This window comes from Psittacula echo (genome assembly GCF_963264785.1).
Source record: "Psittacula echo genome assembly, chromosome: 6".
Taxonomy (NCBI): domain Eukaryota; kingdom Metazoa; phylum Chordata; class Aves; order Psittaciformes; family Psittacidae; genus Psittacula; species Psittacula echo.
Genome location: NC_137743.1, coordinates 387,713 through 407,750, shown reverse-complemented (window position 1 = coordinate 407,750; position 20,038 = coordinate 387,713). Strand labels below are relative to the sequence as shown.

General features: G+C 48.1%; 1 protein-coding gene across 1 annotated transcript in view; it reads left to right on the top strand.

The window, feature by feature from the left end:
* The window catches only part of INPP5A (inositol polyphosphate-5-phosphatase A), a gene marked incomplete at its 5' end in the record, with an annotated part of 219,221 nt that overhangs the window by 58,154 nt on the left and 141,029 nt on the right, over positions 1 to 20,038 (top strand). The window contains 2 exons of the mRNA XM_080621714.1: positions 2,120 to 2,220; positions 4,585 to 4,672. Of these exons, the coding sequence (XP_080477840.1) occupies positions 2,120 to 2,220; positions 4,585 to 4,672 (189 nt within the window). The remainder of the gene's footprint in view (positions 1 to 2,119; positions 2,221 to 4,584; positions 4,673 to 20,038) is intronic.

Here is a 20,038-nt window from a genome sequence, read left to right as displayed (position 1 = left end):
GCTTCACCGAGCAGGTCAGTGTCGAGATTTGTTTCGATGATGGGGAAGCTGAAGTACAGAAGAGGAAGTGACTTCTCTGAAGTCACTTGGGAACCAGCAGCCGTTTTCTCCTCATTGCGAGTCTAACCTGTCTTAGGTTAGACATGCTGTGACGTGCTGCCTTCACTGTGGCATCTGTGTATTCCTGCTGCCTCTGGTGTTCATGAACAGCTGCCCCTCGTGTGCTGTGGCACTGGCTCCGGTCTCTGTTGAAGAGACTTGTCCAAAGGAGTCCCCAGGACAGGGTGAGCCACCTGCCAGTGGCAGGACCAGGGTGTTGACTGCCCCTTTTGTGCTGGGTGGGCACATGGGACACGTGCTCTGGGGAGCGCCCCCAGCCGGGACAGGCACTGTCACCCACTGCTTGTGGGCTGTGGGGCACTTGCTGCTGGTCCCTCTTGCTGCTCGAGCCTGGCGGCTGTGCTGCTGTCAGGAGGAGGTGCCTGTGAAGAGCAGAGTGGATCATGCTTTGCCTTGCGCTCCATGGTGAGCTGCTGCATTTCAGCTTTTGCTCATCTTGAATTCATTGCCTTTGAGCTTGATTTTCTAATGAGAGAATCAGTGTGGTCAGAGTGAGGAATTGTGCACTCTGTCCTCATCAAATGACAATTTCTCTCTACCCTGGCTTAAAAGAAGCATTTTAAGAGACCTTTTTACAGTAATCTTGGTCACTATTGATTTGCATAATTAAAAGCACGACTGCAAAGGTTTACTGCATCAGCCCCTTGTCAGAGCTGCAGGGTACCAGCAGGAAATGAGCATGGAAGCAGGGCTATCCCTGTTATTTTTACAGTTACTCTGCATCACATGTGCTGAGGTTACTGCTCTCTCAGTAACCATGCTCATCTCCTGCGCATCTGTCTGCTGCCATCCCCAGCACAAGAGGGGGGAATGGGATGTTGTGCCCCCCCTCATAGCGGGCCCTGTCCCTGCAGCCCCAAAGCCTGCAGAGAGAGGAGTTCATTCATTATTCTGCCTGAAGCAGCTCGTGGAAACCAGACTGTTCCTCCTGGGAATGGCCACAGCATCAGCATGGCCCTTGTGGTGGTGGTGAGAGCCAAATGCCACCCAGTCACAACTAACAGCAACTTGTAGGGCAGCTTTTGAATGTGTTACTACCCCGTGTGTTACCCGGTTATTCTGGACTTTAGTTTACCCTTTTAAGTTACCCTTTTTAAAAATGCAAACAGTTCTGAGGCTTGTGTCCATTCATTCACAAGATGATGATAAGACATGAAATACAAGTTGTAGGACTCAGTATCAACAGGGAGACCTTTTTAGACGTGTTGTTTGCAATGCTCAGTGTAGGTAACGCAGAGAAAAGTTATTAGGACAGAATACCATTGAATGTGTGTTTAAAGCAGCAGCAAACTTATAAATACTGTCTATTTGATTTGATGCCTTACTGAAAAAGCATACATTGCAGGGGTTTTAGTATGGTAGTTGCATCCTGGTGCTGACTATTTAGTATTTAAGATACTTGCATTATGCAGGACTAACACTTGAAATAGCGTGATGGATTTATATGCCTCCTGCATTAGGTACATGTGTATATATCCTGTAGTGTATGTGTGATTTACCTAGATGTTTCTGTAAATAAGGTACTCCATAAACGAACCCATCTGATGTGACAGCTAATAAGCATTCTGCCATGAGCTAATGCCAGATACTTTCTAAAAGTAAAAAAAATCCAACACTCAGTGAATGAATTCAGGTGTTTTGAACTCGGTTGGAACTCAGTTCCAGCTCCCAGATAGGCAAATGTTTTGATCATCTCCGTGGTGTTAGGTCCTCTCTGAGGTGAGCTGGAAGAGTTTGTTTTAGATGCCAGGGAACTAATTCATAGCTTAAAAAAGAAAATACAAGCTAAAAATACTAGATATAATTATTGTGTATTAGGAGTCTTTCATGTGCATAACAAATGGTGCTTCTCTAATTGCTGATGACTGTTCTGCTGTTACTGCTCAGGTAACAGCTGAGAGTCCTCAGAAATAAAATAGCATGTCTGGATTTGCCGCTTGTTGTGTGATAATAGCTGTGGGTACAACTCAGTTAATACTCGTTCATCCATCTGTTTCAGGTTGTACATGCACACAAGCCCCACTTCATGGCTCTGCACTGTCAAGAATTTGGAGGAAAAAACTATGAAGCTTCCATGTCTCATGTGGACAAGTTTGTGAAGTAAGTGTGGAGGGTTGACCCTGGACGGTGCCCCCAAAGCTGCTCTGTCACTGCCTTCCTCAGCTGGGCAGGGCAGAGAACACAATGAAAGGCTTGTGGGTCGAGATCAGGACAGGGAGCTCATTCAGCAATTGCCATCACTGGTGAAACAGACTCGACTTGGGGAAATCAGTTTAATTTACTGGCAATCAAATCAGGGTAGGATAATGAGAAATAAACCCAAATCTTAAAACACCTACCCCCACCGCTCCTTCCTCCTCGAGGGAGGCCTCCTCACACTCCTCCTCTGCCATGCCACTGGGGCACAGCCTGCCCTCCATGGTCTGCACCGTGTGCTGCAGGGGAACCTCTGCTCTGGCTCCTGGAGCACTTCCTGCCTCCTGCCCCACTGACCGTGGGGTCTGCAGAGCTGTTCCTCTCACATTTTCTCACTCCTCTCTCCACTGCAGTTGCTGTTGTGCAGCGGCTCTTCCCCTTCCATATATACATTATTCTAGAGGCACTCCCACCATCACTGATGGGCTCAGCCTTGCCTGGTGGCAGGTCCATTGTGGAGCTGGCTGGCATTGGCTCCATTGGATGCAGGGGAAGCTTCTAGCAGCTTCTCACAGAAGCCACCCCTGTAACTCCCCTTGCTGCTACCAAAACTTTGTCACGCAAACCCAATACAGTAAGTAACTGGCAAGCAGGAGTATGTAATGTGTATATAAGTCAAAGTCATTAAACATGTAAAGTTGTAAAAGGTTTTAAGTCTTTTTCAACTTCAGACCTCATAGCAGCCTTCCAGTATCTAAAAGGGGCCTACAAGTATGCTGAAGATGGACTCTTCATTAGGGACTGTAGTGACAGGACAAGGGGTAATGGGTTAAGACTTAAACAGGGGAAGTTTAGATTGGATATAAGGAAGAAGTTCTTTACTGTAAGGGTAGTGAGGCACTGGAATGGGTTGCCCAGGGAAGTTGTGAATGTTCCATCCTTGGCGGTGTTCAAGGCCAGGTTGGACAGAACCTTGGGTGACATGGTTTAGTGTGAGGTGTCCGTGCCCATGGCAGGGGGTTGGAACTGGATGATCTTAAGGTCTTTCCAACCCTAACTATTCTATGATTCAGTGTGTTATATAACCTTCAAGAAGGAAGTGACTAGCCAAGTGTTTCTGCTTTATGTTTGTTAAGAAATCAGAAAAAGTAATAAAAGGCTCCTCTGGCCATGTCCTGGCAAGATAATTGTGCAAGATACAGAATATGTATCTGGCTTGGTATCATCTCTGAGATGAGGGTTATTATCATAGGATCTCTGATGGTTTGTGTTGGAAAGGACCTTAAAGCTCCTCCAGCTCCAACCCCTGCCACGGGCAGGGACACCCTCCACTGGAGCAGCTTGCTCCAAGCCCCTGTGTCCAACCTGGCCTTGAACACTGCCAGGGATGGGGCAGCCACAGTTGCTGATCCTGTGTTGAGTGGTTCCATGCGTGAGAGCACCGAGGCTCCGCCGCCAGGCTGCGTGTAGGAGACCCAGCGCCTGCCAGCGGGGGCACGTCCTGGCAGCTGGTGACAGCGGGGCTCGGGTCGGGGCAGGCGGTGCGGTGGGGATGACACCGCAGTCGGTCAGGGTGCGGCGCTCAGAGCTGTAGCTCGGCTGCTCAGGCTGAAGCACATCTTAAATCGGTGAGGTTGGTTGTGTCCATGAGGCAGCCGGGAGGCGCGGGTGTGTTCGTCAGTTCTCAGCGGGGCCCCTCCTGCACGAGAGGCTTCTGGTAACTGAAGTAAGCTCCGTAAAGCGGCCCCGGGTGCCGGAGCACGCCCGGGGCAGACCCACACCGGACCCGGGGCACACCCGTGGCAGCGCTCGGCTCGGCTCGGCCGGGCCCGGTCGGTGCTCGACAGGTGCCGGAGCTGCAGGGAGCGGCGGTGCGGCAGCGCCCCCTGCTGGCGGCGGCGCGCCCTGCCGAGGATGAGCCTTGTCCCAGGCAGCGGGGCCGGGCCGGGCTATGAAGGTCCCACCGGCTCGGGGGAAGGCAGTGACGGTCTGGAGTGCGGAGTGCGGACCGCGGCCTTTGGCCTGAGCCGCCCGCGTTTGTGGAGCGCTGCGGCCCTCGGATCGTTGGATGCCCCGCGGCTGTGTCCCCGCGGCACTGCGGAGCGCCGTGACTCCCGCTGCAGGCACAGCCGGGGCGGTCAGCCCAGCGCCGGCGTGATGGGGGCTGGACCACGGGAAGCTGCGGTCCCTCAAGTCTCTGCCACAATGAGGTGAAAGCCCGTGGTTCCTGTGGGGACACTGGGCACCATACAGGAGGGAGAACGCGCTAAAGCAGTGTAGAGTCTCTGAATCTCCCTTTATACTTTCAAACTCTTCTTTCTCTTCTAGAGAACTGTTATCGAGTGATGCGATGAAAGACTACAACCGAGCTCGAGTTTACCTGGATGAGAACTACAAGTCACAGGAACATTTTACGGTAAGTTTCATTTCACAGCTTCAGTTCAACAACTGGTGAATTTCTTCTGTTAAACTGTTTGGGGTTGTGCATTGTCAAGGTGGAGCTCTTCCCATCACAGTGGGGATTGTGTCTTTGCTGAGGCTGTTTGCTTTGCAGCATGTGTAAAATGCTGATTTCACAGCACATTTTAAAATGAGCATCACAGCACATGGAAAGTCTTTTTCTTTTGTTTAAAACTATTGCTTAGGGTTTCTTTCTCCTCCAACAACTAACTTCTTGTGGGTCAGAACCACCTTCCATTCAAGACAGCGCATTGTTGATCGATGGTGTGAGAGGTGCTTACTCTGGAGCATGGGGAGCAGGTGACAGGGCTTGGAGCGTGCTCAAGATTTGTGTTACCAACTTCTAGAGTTGTTCCACGGCCTTTGTGATGCAAAGAGCCAGAGCTCAGGGGTCCACTGGCCTGCGAGTGAAGAGCGATGCGTAGGGAAATGTGAAAGTGCGTGTGTGGAGCTGCTTGTGAGAAGCAGAGCAGGAGTGGCTGTGCCATCACAGCAGGGACTGTGCAATGTGTGAACAGGTCTGCTGGTTGTTTAGGTGATGTCTGCTAGCTTGTGCACGCCAGTCTATAAGAAGGGCAAGAAGGAGGACCCGGGTAATTATAGACCGGTCAGCCTTACCTCCATCCCTGGAAAGGTGATGGAAAAACTTACTCTTGACACCATCTCTAGACATATCAAGGATGAGGGGGTCATTAAGAGTAGCCAATATGGTTTTACCAAGGGGAAGTGATGTTTGACCAACCTTATAGCCTTCTATGAGGAAGTAACTAGGTGAATGGATGATGGTAGAGCGGTAGATGTGGTTTTTCTTGATTTCAGTAAGGCATTTGATACTGTCTCCCACAGCATCCTCATAGGTAAGCTAAGGAAGTGTGGGCTTGATGATCAGGTAGTGAGGTGGATCAAGAACTGGTTGAAAGGAAGAAGGCAGAGAGTTGTGGTCAATGGGGCAGAATCTAGCTGGAGGTCTGTGACTAGTGGAGTCCCTCAGGGGTCGGTGCTGGGACCAGTGCTGTTTAATATTTTCATCAACGACCTGGATGAGGGAACTGAATGTACCCTCAGCAAGTTCGCTGATGACACTAAACTGGGAGGAGTGGCTGACACACCAGAAGGCTGTGTTGCCATTCAGTGAGACCTGGACAGGCTGGAGAGTTGGTCGGGGAGAAACTTGATGAAATTCAACAAGGGCAAGTGTAGAGTCTTGCATCTGGGGAGGAACAACCCCATGTACCAGTACAGGTTGGGGGTTGACCTGCTGGAAAGTAGTGAAGGGGAAAGGGGCCTGGGGGTCCTGGTGGATAGGAGGATGAGCATGAGCCAGCAATGTGCCCTTGTGGCCAAGAAGGCCAATGGCATCCTAGGGTGCATTAGAAAGGCTGTGGTTAGTAGGTCAAGAGAGGTTCTCCTCCCCCTCTACTCTGCCTTGGTGAGGCCGCGTCTGGAATATTGTGTCCCATTCTGGGCCCCTCAGTTCAAGAAGGACAGGGAATTGCTTGAAAGAGTCCAGCGCAGAGCCACAAAGATGATTAAGGGAGTGGAACATCTCCCTTATGAGGAGAGGCTGAAGGAGCTGGGTCTCTTTAGCTTGGAGAAGAGGAGACTGAGGGGTGACCTCATCAATGTTTACAAATATGTAAAGGGTGAATGTCAGGATGATGGAGCTAGGCTTTTCTCAGTGATGTCCAGTGATAGGACAAGGGGTAATGGGTGTAAACTGGAGCATAAGAGGTTCCATGTGAACATCAGGAAAAACTTCTTTACTGTGAGAGTGACAGAGCACTGGACCAGGTTGCCCAGGGGGGTTGTGGAGTCTCCTACGTTGGAGATATTCAAAGCCCGGCTGGACAAGTTCCTGTGTGATGTACTTTAGGTTACCCTGCTCTTGCAGGGGGGTTGGACTAGATGATCTTTTGAGGTCCCTTCCAACCCTCGGGATTCTGTGATTCTGTGCAGGAAAGAACGCTCTTTAGAGGTGAGTCAGTGACATGTCCCATCCTCCCAGGACAGCAGCAGCCTTCTCGCCAGCATGCTGCTCACAGGATCCCTCTGGCCCAGGCTTCCCAGCGTGAGCTGTGCTGCTGGCCTGACTCAGTGAGAGGAGCTGTCAGGGCTCTGCATGACCTGATTTGCTTTCAGCAGAGGCTCAGGCTGGGTAGCCTCCAGAGGCCCCTTCTGGGCTAGGCATATCTGTGATGATGGGACAAAGGGGTAATCATCCATGATCTTCATGTGGGAAACAGTGTTTCTGTTTGAATGGAGGCCTAATGAATAAATGAATGAAGACTAATGAAACCTGTAACTAAATATCTGTAACTTAAAAATGTTGGCCACAGTACTTTATTGTATGACATTATTTAACATGAGGTTCATTTGGTTTTGATGCCACTATGGTGGATAAAAAGATTCTTTTAAGATGTTGACACCAATCCTAGACATAGAGCATGTGCTGTTTGTCTCCACTTTGCAAAGTTCCTGGTTCAAGCAATAGTGTGGTTTCTTGTTTCACATACTGGCTTTAGTTTCTAGGCACTGTGTTTTCTTGCAGTATTCCCCAGCCACCTTTGTACTTCTCCCTTTCCTGTCATAACCGTTACTTTGCATACCTTCTTTTACTCATCCTGTATTTACTAAGGCAAGGCTTTCCTGGTTTGTGAAGGTGTCTGTCATAGCCTCACATGAAGGACTGTTCGTAAATAGCACTTCCTGTACCAGTAAAGCTGCTGATAGAACCAACAAACAACAAAGTTACTGTGAAATAAAGATGAACGTGTTACCACTGTGCTGGTAAGATGTGTGCAGCAGAGAGGGGGCTCCCTGTCTGGGAAGGAGCAGACAAAAGGGTTTAGAGGTGGTGGTGAGCAGACCAGAAGTGAGCTGCCATTGCAGTGCTGTGGCTGAAGATGGAAAGTGATCCTTGAAAGTATAACTGGTGGGAAAGGAGTATAAGGGAAATGGTGACTTTGTCCCCATGTACAGCCACAGTGAAGGCAGCATGGATGTTCTGGCGTCCAGTTCTTGCCTCAGAGCTTGTAAGAGCATAATGAAAAGATGGGGGTGACTTGCAGAATGATGTTTCTGGGGGTTTTCTGTTTAGAACTGAATCTGTTCGGTGTGAAAAAGGGAAAAACCAGGAGATGAGTGATGATTTAAATGCTGTGTGCTAAAGGAATATTTTTTACCTTCCTGTGTTAAACTTTTAGTAGTAGTGGCCTGGAACTAAGGCAGGAAAACCTAGAAAGGAGAGGATGCACGTTTGTGTTGAGCCTCTTAACCTTTTAACTTCTTATAGTCTACTTGTTGGCACTTAATGCTAGCCGTCTTCAGACACAGTTCTGAGCTCCTGTTCTGCATCAGACATTCATAGAAAGGGTTTTTTACACATGCGATTTGTACTGGCAGCTCTTCAGCTCCTTTGCCCAGTCTCTGTGTGTATGAGTGCCATGGTGGATGACTGTCTGAGCAGGGATTTCACCACGCTCCTGTGGCCATTTACGGTAAAGTTTCAGTCTTATCTCCAGCGAAGTTTGGCTTGCAGGATGTTGTGCATCTCCCTGTTTCCTCATTAGTTCTGTTTGATTGCAAAGTTCTTTAACTTCTGTGGGCTTCTTTCCATCCCTTCTGAGGCATGGAATTGTCAGCAGATGGTAGCCTGTGATAATTACCTCTCTGTCTTTGAACTATAAATATGTATCACATATATTGCTGCATAATGCTATTTTCCTCAGAAACAGAGAAGCCCACATAGTTGCAGTTTGGCCAACGTTCACCCCTGCTGCTCTTATACCCTCTTTTCTGACAGTTTTGGCAGCACTTCCCCAGTAAAACTTTCCTTGGCTTGGCTCCTGCAAAGCTACATCAGGGTTTGCTGCCCGTAGTTCCTCAGCTTGGCTATTTTAGGAATGGCAGTAGCCTGTTCCTTCAACATACAGCGTTTCTGTTCCCATTCAAGGCAACCAGGGGCTCAGGGGGTTCTATTTCTCACAAGTGTTGAGATGTAAAAAACCCAAGGTGTTAATGAGGTGTCTCTCATGGAGTGATTTGGTTTTAAAAAACTCCAGTAATTTACTGTGTATTAAGGATCAAACCAGTTCATTTTGCATTGTCCAAAACACCAATAAAGGTTAATACCAGCCATTTGTCATTTATGGCTGTGTATACCAGATCTGGTGTAGAACAAACTGGTTTGGAAATTGTCTGGAGAGAGAGGGAGGCGTCATGACCAGGGAAGCAAACTGTGGATCAGTTGGTTGGTCTCATTTTGCTGTAGGTGAGAGGATGAAGCCATGTAGGAATTCATAGAGCTCAAAACTTCTCAAACAATGCACCCAAAGGAAACCGCAGCCCATGGGGTGAGGGGGACATGTGGGATGCTGCTGGCCCTCGGGCAGCTCACAGCAGGTCTCTCTGGTCCTGGTGGGGTGCTCAGCTTGTGGCCTCCAAGGGAGGGGTTGAGAGGCAGAGGCAGATCCAAAGGCTTTCCCCCAGGCCAGGCGTTCGGAGCAGTAGAGGCTCGGCGGGCGTGCGGGGCAGCACACAGGAGCACAGGGATGCGGCTCACCTCACACTTCAGAGCTGCACAGCTCTGTAGAATGTAAAACCCAGCTGAAGATTAATCTCTTGGCAGAAAGCTGCTGCATTAGAGCTAATGCTCATCTGCTCGGGAAGATGACAGCACTGAAGTTAAGAGCTCCCAACAGTTATGAATGAGGCTTGTGGGTGACAACCTTTGCAGGCATAATGATGGCTTCCCAGAAGCTTCAGATTAACTAAACAGGCAGCTCTGATCTGTTCCAGTTATGACTGGAAATACTGATGGCAAACTGGTGTGGACAAATGGCCTCATGTGTGAGCCAGAAGTGTCCAGATACGCAACTGGCTTGGCAGTGCTTTATAAAGTTCTGCCTCTTGTCGAGCTCTTTAAAACCATGATGCAAAATGTAACCTAGAAGGGCTTAGTAAATTATAAATAGATTACCTTATAAAATGTAATGTAGTAGATCTTAGTTTCTGTTGGAGAAGGTATTATTAGTGAAAATGACTGAAATAGGTAAAAGTTTGAGAAGCTGAGAAATTCAGTACAGTTGTTCTGTTCATTTGTGAGTACACCCAATGGACTTCATTCTTAATCAGGCAGGTCTCTGCAGTGGTATTGCCTTTTCCCAATGTCCTAGCATATACACTGTCTGTTAATTTTGCTGTACTTGGTATATTTCATGTAAAGGATAAATTATAAATCTTGATTTTTCTATGTGAAGAGCTACTCAGAAGTTCATCAGACCCAACTATTTTTGCTGTTGATATTTCTCAGATAGCCTAAGTTAATTGTGAGTGAGGTGCTTTTATTCTGGAACAAGAGCATTCATACTGAAGCTGACTAGCAGCTGGAAATAAATTGGTATTTTCATCAAATCAAGAATAATTTTTATATGAAAACATGTCAGTATAATCAGTGACATTTTTTCTTGTAATTGGATCAAAGCTCATTTTGTTTGGTGCCCTGTAGTTATTGATTTTCTGGAATATTCAATTTATAGACTCACAGCGTGGCTTGTTTGGAAAGGGACCTTAAAGCTCATCCAGCTCCAACCCCTGCCACGGGCAGGGACACCTTCCACTAGAGCAGCTTGCTCCAAGCCCCTGTGTCCAACCTGGCCTTGAACACTGCCAGGGATGGGGCAGCCACAGCCTCTCTGGGCACCTTGTGCCAGTGCTGCACAGGAATTAAGGTTTTCTATTGCTTTTTTCTTTCAGTTTTCTTTTTCTTCTCTTTGTTCAAAGAAGGCAGAAGCAGCCCCTGCACAGCTTAAAGCGTACCTGTTGTGGTTTCAGAAGGTTGAGAGAAACTCTTCCTTGCAGTAAGCCAGATCCCATGGGCTCTTGGCAAACGAGTGCCCATGCCACAAGCTTTTAGGAAGCGTATTCAGAGCTGTGAGGTGGCTGCAGCACGTGGCTGGGTTGCAGAGGTTCTGCCCAGCAGGAGTTGCTTTGCTGCTCAGAATAGGTTTATTCTTTAAAAATTAAGAGATTCCTCAGTTCCCTGTTGCTTGCTCAGCCCCACAGGTAACCTTGCAATGAAGAAGAGTTGGGCTCTACCTGTGGTCACTGAAGTTCTTGGTTGCTCCTCCTAGTTAGGATGTATTGCGCTGGAATTAGTTCATTACAGAGCAGATTTAAGCAAGATACTCTCAAAGCTAGCGTTTTTGACATCAGGAAGATGTGTTTAAGCAACACCATCACCATAAACTGCAAATATTACTTTGTACTGCTAGTAGAAATAAACTGAAAGGGGAGAGGATGCTGCACTCACATGGCTGCTGCTCTCTAAAGTTCAAGCTTTGTGAGATAATTGTTGAATTCAAACTTCTCTTAAACAACAGCCCAGGAAATGGGCAAAGTGAGGTTATTAAAGGAGGATGCAGCAGGTAACAGTCCACTTTCTGACAGGCTTTCTCCTCCCATCCCCTGCCACATCGATGGGTGGGTTACGGAGGCTGAGGTGTTTTCCCTAATTGTTTTTGCTTGACTGCATGCACACTGAACCAACAGGTTTTGGATATAAAATGGCTCTTGAGCTAAGGAAGGTGAAGCACTGGGTGGCCTTTGCTCAAGTCATTATCCTTAATACCAGTGACCTAAGGCAGCATGGCTGGGAGGGCTCCACTGCTGAGCAGTGGCCCCCTGAATGGGAATGGTCAATGCTTATTCAAGTGTGTTATTTTATCTTAAAATTATATCTGCTCATTACTGGGAGAATAGTAAAGTTAATTTTTGTTAGATTAATGATACTTGAGTAATATTTTTGGTTGAGCTGAGTTCGAATAATTGGCCATTAATTGAAAAAGGAAATTGAAATGAATTTATCTTGTACATAAATCCTGTCATTGTTATTAATGGCTCTTAGAAAATATCAGCCTGTTCCCAGAAATGAATGGTGTGCCCTGATTCTGCTGAGCTTATTAGCTGCGATTGGGAGGTTTGTTAAATAAAAGAGATGATTTAGGAAGCGCGACATAATTGAATGGAATATTGGGGGAATTCACATGCCTGATGAGCTCTGGCCCGTGTCTCCCTTAGCGGTCGTGCGTAGCTGGAGGGTTTGCAGCGTTTCCCCAGGAGGTGGAGCTGAAGCACCGGTCTGCGCGGCTGCTGCCTCGTCCGCAGCCACCGCGGCCGGACCCGCGGGGCCACCGGCCTGTGCCGGGTGCACGGTGGGATGCGCCGGTCCTGTGAGCGCACGGAGGAACCGCCGCCCGCGGGTGGTGAGCTCACACCACAGCACACGGCAGGGTTGAGACGAGTGCAGCTCTCCCGGGCTCCGGGAAGGCAAAGCGAAGGAGCACTGGTGCACTGGGACGCTGGTAATGGTCTTTGTAGCTGCATATCCATGTGGCCATCTGCCCAGCGGGAGATTATGGAGGTTTTCTTGCCAGGCTTTGCCTTTACTATAGTGTTAGCATGATTTTAATTCTGCTAATTTCAGGAGACTGTTTCTACCTTCTCCTTTTTTCCCTCCTCTCCTTTCCATGGAATTTTTGTGTATCATTCAGTCCCAGACTGGTTTGTGTTAGAAGGGACCTTAAAGCTCATCCAGTTCCAACCCCTGGCACAGGCAGGGACACCTTCCACTAGAGCAGCTTGCTCCAAGCCCCTGTGTCCAACCTGGCCTTGAACACTGCCAGGAATGGGACAGCCACAGCTTCCTTGGGCACCCTGTGCCAGTGAACTGAGTTTGTAACGATGTCCTTGAAAACTCTGCCCAGGCAGAAGCAGGATTTCACTTCTGCTCTGAGAGGGTGGCACCAGAGGTGCTGTGTGGGGCCAGGCTGTTTGCAGGAGGAGCCGGGGGGGTGTCACCTGCCTGTGCAGCCTCTCCTGAAACCGACTCCTGAGGTTCCTCCAGGGAATGATCTTCTAGAACAGACAAGTCCACAGGTGCCCTTCAAAGGAGCGCACACAAAACCTTCTCTTTCCAGAAATGAGTCTGAACATTTTCAATGAGCAACAACCTTTTAAACACATGTTGTTGTGTGAGCTCTTTGGGGTTCGTCTCTTGGCACTTGAGCCACAGGGATGTGTGTCGTTCCATGGGCTGCCAGAGGATGGCTGGGAGGCCCTCCTGTGAGACGCATGGTGAACCTCTGCATGGTGAGCCTCTGGAGACTCTTTCATGAGGGCTCTTGCTACTCAGGTGCTTTTTTACCTTTGACTTCCTGCTAATTCCACTTCCCAGGTGAGAAGGAATAAAACCATTTGGAAAATATGTCGGTCCTCCCAAACTTTGACCTCTTCATTAGCTTCTACCTTTATTTAGCCAAAAAAAGAACGAGTTCATGAAGTGAGCTGTGGGATGCAGAAGTTCACCCCACTGCTTCTGACAAAGTCATGGGGAAAATGGTTACACAAGCCCTGTCACTTTGTGACATGGACATGTATTTACAACCACCTGAAATCATGAAATCTCCCAATTAGTTTCCTAGGGAAGTTGGTCAGCCGTTGGATGCTTTCCCTTCCAGGTAGGAAACGGGATCAGGAGGGTGTTGCTGCAGCAATGCCTTCCTCTAGTGTTGACTTGTCTTTTTTCCTGTGCATTTCTGAAGCAAGGCCAGAAGCTGTCTGTGGAGTTGTTGTTGCAGTGAGGAATTTCGTGCCTTACCTTCCACCTGTTCACTGCTGTGTAACTGCAAGGTGAGGAATAGGCATAGAACAAATCTCACAGATGAGCGGCCCAGTAACTCAGTCTCAGCTCAATCCCTGTTTTTCACAAATGTGCTAGTGCTGAGGAAATTGGTGATACAGCAGCTTCCTTATACCTGGAATCGTTGTCCTGCTTGTCCCAGCTATAGGTTTACAATTTATATGGGATTGCGTTTTCTGTGGGCTGTTACCTGCAGAATTTCCTAGTGCAGTCATGCACAACTGCATGCTTATAAAGTGAGATTGTTTGTGCAGAATGGGTCTGACCTGGTTTTCTAGGAACCCAGTGATGTAAAAATCAGCTGACACATTTGAAATTGAATCACAGACTGAAGTTAACTGAGCACGAGGGAAATCAACTGTTTCTGGGCTTGTAGACATTAAACCCAGGCTTTTGGAGTTGCTGCTGGAAAAATGAGGCTAAGACAAATCTATTTTTTTCTTTACTTACCTGTGTCTAGCCTTCAAGGCCGGATGTGCTGTGATGGTTGGTACCCACAGGTGCCTTTGAGTATGTGACGCCCTGTGCTTGTACAGCGCTGACCCTTGGCAGTTGCTGGTATTGGTGTTTCGGCTCAGGATTTGACAGGCAGAGAGAGCTGGGCTGGGTCAGCCTGGAGAAGAGAAGGCTCCTTAAGGGGAGACCTTAGAGCAGCTCCAGTGCCTAAAGGGGCTGCAGGAAACCTGGAGAGGGGCTTGGGACAAGGGCCTGTAGGGACAGGCCAAGGGGAATGGCTTTAACCTGCCAGAGGGGAGACTGAGATGAGCTCTCAGGCAGAAGCTCTTCCCTGTGAAGGTGCTGAGGCGCTGGCACAGGGTGCCCAGAGAAGCTGTGGCTGCCCCATCCCTGGCAGTGTTCAAGGCCAGGTTGGACACAGGGGCTTGGAGCAAGCTGCTCTAGTGGAAGGTAGCATCCTGCTGAGCTCTGTGTCCTGATCCTGCTGGGGAAGGGGCAGGTTTGGAGGACAGTGCAGGGGATGTTAAACCCAAACCACCTCAGTTAGACTATTCTGGGTCCCCTCGGGCTCCCTTGCTTTGAGGAGTGTTTGTGGCTGGCAGGGTTAGGGGTTTGTTCCCTTCCTGTGGTGCTGTGGGGATTACCGGGGCTCCCACCATGGGTCAGGAGGTGCTGGGCAGCATGTGCAGGTCTCAACTTCACCTTGGCACTGGCGCCAGTGGCACTCGGGCTTTCTGAGCTGGTGAGGAGCAGGATGGATGCTGGAGAACTGCTCTGGTTTCGCCGCAGGAGCGTGTTATGGTTTTGTTTACTTCTGCCCTGTTGCATATTTAATTATTGTGTGTTCTTAAAGTAATTTGCCTGAAGATTTATGGAAGGAATTATGGGCTGGCTCAGTGCATACCTCAAAACAGCAAATTCTTTTCAATCATATTCCATTAATTTGACAACTCTGCTTTTGACAGTTCAGTGATACTGCAGAGATTCCTGAGGCTTTCACTCGGAGTCCTTTGCAGCTCAGTGTTTCTGCCCACTTTTTTCAAGATGCTTCTCAAGTGTTATTTAGCCTTTCCCTTCCTTTATAGTTCACAGTTTACTTGTAGCCTGGGGTGGGGGCCAGGGAGCTTTCCAAAGGGCAGGAAGGAGAGTAGGGTGCTTGGTGTCCATTGTTAGCAGCTCATCCACAAGTGACTCGTGACCAGAGACTACTGCCCTGTTCCACTGCCTCACCACTCTCATGGTAAAGAATTCATTACATTATTAAGGCATGGGGCAATGGGGTGTCTTGTTTGCATTTATACATGGCGGGATGAAGGGCAGGCCCAGGTGTATATTGCTCTCGCAAAGCCACCACGTTATTAGCAGCTCTTTTCAAGTAGAGCCCGTGTGGAATTTTGTTTGTGCGAACAAAGTGTTTGGTTTGGATCAGTTTTGGCTTTCCCGAGGAGACGGGAGATTGGAAAATGTGAAAATAATTGCTTAAGGAATTATGAAGTGCTGTTTAAGGAACTCGCTAATGTGTTTGTCTGAAGCATTGAATCAATTCTTAAATGAGAGCAGCGTGACTGAAGAAAAATAATATGTATGCTATTTACTGATAGAAACTAATGGGTTTATTAGTGTTTGAAATAATGTTATAATGCAGTATTCAAAGCCAGAAAGAAAGCCATTCAAGAGTCTGCTCACTTGCTTTCTATGACTATCGTGTGGCTGTCGGGTTTTGCTGCATAGCTCACCAGCTGTACACTTCGGAAAGGCTTGGAAATGCACCTCGTTTTCCACAATTAAAACCAAATGGATAGAAGAAAAAACATTGTGTTGTGTCACACTTCCCAAACATAACCCCAGGATACTACTGTCGATGTGAGAAGGCACTAAGCAGCCCCATTGCCAAGGGGAAAAAATTACTAAAAGCCAGGCTAGTTCTCAGTGAAGTGGGGCTGGGCTGGAACCCGCAGCTCTGTGAGCAGGCTTTGATGGATTTGGGCAGTGGAGCAATTCCTACTGAGAATTCCAGTTGGAAAGGGGCTGTGGTGCAGCAGTGCCTCCTGCCATGAGATCCCACGGTGATGGTCAGTGTGAGTCTCACACTGTACCTTAAGGAGAAATCAATGTGCAGAGATTTTGATGCTAGTATAAAAATGGCACTGATGCATGCTTCCCACTCTGTTAAATTTAACCATGTTTGCAGCGTACAATCCCAAACTAGAACCCTTTGACACTGAGGAAGTGTTTCCACTTAGTTTTAGAGGGCTTTCCAAGTGTCTATTGATCAGCCTTCTCTAGCAGCACAGAAATAATGTGTCTAATTTAACTGGCCACATGGAAGAGTATAGAAAAAACATTAGTTATCCCTTGAAAGGCTTGGAACATCGATAGGAGGACATAACATTAATGACTTTCCTATACACGAGCTTCAAAAATGGCTAAATGAGGAAGAAATTACGAATTTATTTTCCTATAATTTCAGCAGTTGTCTTGTTTTACTGCACCAGTAAAGCATTAAGCAATGAAATGTCACACGAGGAGTATTTTCCTGATAATTTGTCTGACATGCAAAGCATATAAAACAAAAGAGAAAAAGATGGAAACGTGGGGGTTAGTCATTTTGACAAATTTAGTGATTTTTTTTTTGCTCATGGAGTCTGGCTGAGAGTCTGCTGCTTCTCTCCAAACAATTCCAAATCCTGCTGTTTCTAAGTGGCTCACTGTATCAGGAGCATTCTTCTTGTGTCAGTTCTGTCATTTATCCTCAACACAGGTAATTTATTAACAGAAATATATAGCAAAAGTTACTTAGATTTACACTTTTGGTTTTTGGCTTAATGGGATAAGTAGCAGTACTACTGCCAGAGGTGGGTAGTAAAAGCCCAGATTGGGAAGGGATATCTTGTTGTCAGTTCCCTTCCTTTGGTGTGTGGTGTGGAAGTGTTAAGGAGTTTTGGATTGGTTTCATCCCATCCTGCCTTTTCTAGATAAACAGAAGATTTCACTGGAGGGCAGATATTAAATCTTACTTCTGAATGAACTGAAATAACCCTGAACGTTCATGCCAGACTCACTGGCTTTACTCCCGGCTCCCCACAAATCCTTCACACACTGAGATGTCCTATTGTCCCTCGTGGGATTCCCGTACTGTTGGGTGGGAGCTGAAGCTGGTGCCAGTGTTGCCGACCGCTGGAGCAGCGGGATTGTATGTGGTGTCTAGTAGTGCATGTGCACCTACCAGACTGCTGTGCTCTTCTAGTCGGACTAATCAGGTTGTGCATTTTGCATCTTTTGGGATTAATGTGGAAGCATTTGACATTTGTGGAGATGGTTCAGAAAATGCTCCATGGCTGCTCCTCAGCGTGCTTTTTTTTTTGTTTTTCTTTGCAAAAAGTCATTATTGCCAGAGGGGAGACTGAGATGAGCTCTTAGGGAGAAGCTCTTCCTTGTGAGGGTGCTGAGGCACTGGCACAGGATGCCCAGAGAAGCTGTGGCTGCCCCATCCCTGGCAGTGTTCAAGGCCAGGTTGGACACAGGGGCTTGGAGCAAGCTGCTCCAGTGGAAGGGGTCCCTGCCCGTGGCAGGGGTTGGAGCTGGATGAGCTTTAAGGTCTCTCCCAGCAGAAACCAGGCTGGGATTCTGTGATTACTGTACCAGGGTCATGAGGCATCCATTGTTTCTCTTGCCTTAAACTAGAAGGTATCTTTTTTCTACCTGCTTTGTAATAAGCATAGAAACAAATGCAGTATAAATGGTAATCAGCTTCCTGGGAAGTGCACAAGGATGCAATTAAAAAAACCCAGACCACAACGTGCACTTGTAGCAGCTGTGTACTGAGGCACAGTGGTCCAGGACCACAGGTTACCCAAGTACCCATTCTGGGGACAAGGAAAGTAGTGGAGATGAGATCTGAGAAGTGTGGTGCAGCTCTGCCTTCACACGCATCCCAGAGCCGAGGAGCTGTGTCATGGTACTCAGGCTGGGACAGTTCCTGTCCCATGCAGAAGCGAACATGGCAGAGAGCAGCTGCCTTGGGTGCAGAGGCTGCCCTGTGCCTCTGACTGTTCAATGTCCACTGAGGGGTTCTGTGACCAGGATTGTCAGGCTGTGGGTCTGGAGTGCAGTGTGGAGGCAATGAACTGGGCTTGGGAAGGGGTATGAGACCAGCAATGGCACTGCTGATTGGGCAGCTCAATTGGTTCTAGCTCTGTTGTTCTTACTTTAGACTTTAACCTAAGGAGTACGTTTTCCAGGTAGCAGGAGCAGTTTCTGGCAGAACCTCTATTTGTGACAAATCCAGTGATCTGTGTTTTCCAAGGGGACCTTGAATCTGTCCTTGGTCTTTTACCTTTCTCCCTATTGAGATACCTACTCAGGAGCTGGTTCCCTGCAACCCTTCTGCCAGCTTCAGAATAACCCAAGAGAGTGCCAGGTTCCTGTGGCTCATCCCAGCCAGTTTTTGAAGTGCTGCTTTTCTGATCTAACACCAATGGAAGAGTTAAAAATCTCCTTTTTGCCCTGGATCCAAAGCTGTTGTTTCTTGTAGTTGGTGCTTTGATTTTGATGGGGTTTTTTTTTTTGATGGACAGGGATCAACAAACCAGGAATGTTTTGCGACATTGCTGGGATTCAATCAGTTAACTGGGAGGTGGGGATCCTGGCAGTGAACTCCAAGGACTGTTCCTCTGAACAGTGTCATGGAAGCACAGGCGACTGCCCATACATTCAAATCATTCGTCAGTCAGCCGCAATTCTCCACTGTTATCCTTATCATCCTTCAGGGTGTGCATTTAAAGCAGGCATCTCTGACCTGATGCAGAGGAGGTGTACCAGGAGGGCTGTGCATGAGGCCCGGGGGTCTCCTTTCCCTGCCTTTGCAGGGCTGCTGGCGGTAGGAACCTGCTGGGCTTTCAGTTAATGTCATTAGATAATGCTGCTCCTGATACGACCTTTAGCTGCGATACATGATTTGGAGAAATAGTCCTGCATTTACTATTCAGTTAGTATTCTGAAGCATACCCCGGCAGGGTGACTATCATTTATTACTCTTCCAAGCACAGGACTTCATGAAGGCAATCTTTTAAAGAGCATGAGCTGCTAATTATGCTAAGAATGTGTTACTTTGAGCAGCTCATCCACAGTGCCACTTTTCCTCCTTGTCCCTGCTGCTTGTTTTCTAGGACATGTTAAGAACAAAGTGAGATTTCCCATAAATGCTGCTTAGGTGTAGGTACTTCTCCCATTCAGGTATCCACCTAGTTTCACATGGGCTTTCTTCTTAAGGAATGGGGCTTGGAGCAACCTGCTCTAGTGGAAGGTGTCCCTGCCCATGGCAGGGGCTTGGAACTGGATGAGCTTGAAGGTCCCTTCCAACACAAACCCGTCTGTGATTCCGTAATTCTATGAACTGATTACAGCACTAAATGGCAAATCCCAGCTGTTTTATGGTATCACAAATGACTTCCTGGCGATAGATACAACCATTTTGTTAAGAAAGCGCTGGGAGGTGTGCAGTTAGTCCTTGGTTTGAGTTGTGTCCAGTAAAACCCACAGTTAGTACTCTTCCAAGTATTTAGAAACAGCCTTCCTTTTTCTGTGGCCCTAAGGTAGTGTTTGTGTAGCACCTCGGTCATCTTACCCAGGAAGGATGGATGCCACTGAGGAAGGGAATGCTGAAGCCTTAGGACCCTCTGTGAAAGGTGCTGTTACAGTCAGCACATAAGGATGGACCAGAGGTGGCAGAGTCCCTAGGGAGTGCAGGAGGCTGTGGCAGTGCAGGCTGCAGTGTGTGCCGTATCTGTCCGGGAGCAGCAGGTTCCTCAAGGGCAGCAGTGGCAGAGCTGGAGGCAGCGCCCATGGCTCTCCCGCCTGCCTCCCCCAGCGATCAATGGAGGCCGTTGCCGCAGGGATCCTCCCCGGCTCTCCCCGGCCCTCAGCCCCTTGCATCCTCCAGAATAACAGCCTGAAATTTATGGAAAATTAATTATCGATTACAGATGTGCCCTGGTTCAAGGGAGGTAAAAACGAATGGATGCGTTTACGACGAGGGACATAATCCGCTTTATGAAACTGATTGTCTTTTACTCTGCTCCTTCCCTCGCTCTTTTCCTCTTCTCTCTCTGCCCGCCCCCTCCCCCTTCCCGTACGCCGGGTAAAAGACAGGCCTGATAAAGTGAGAGG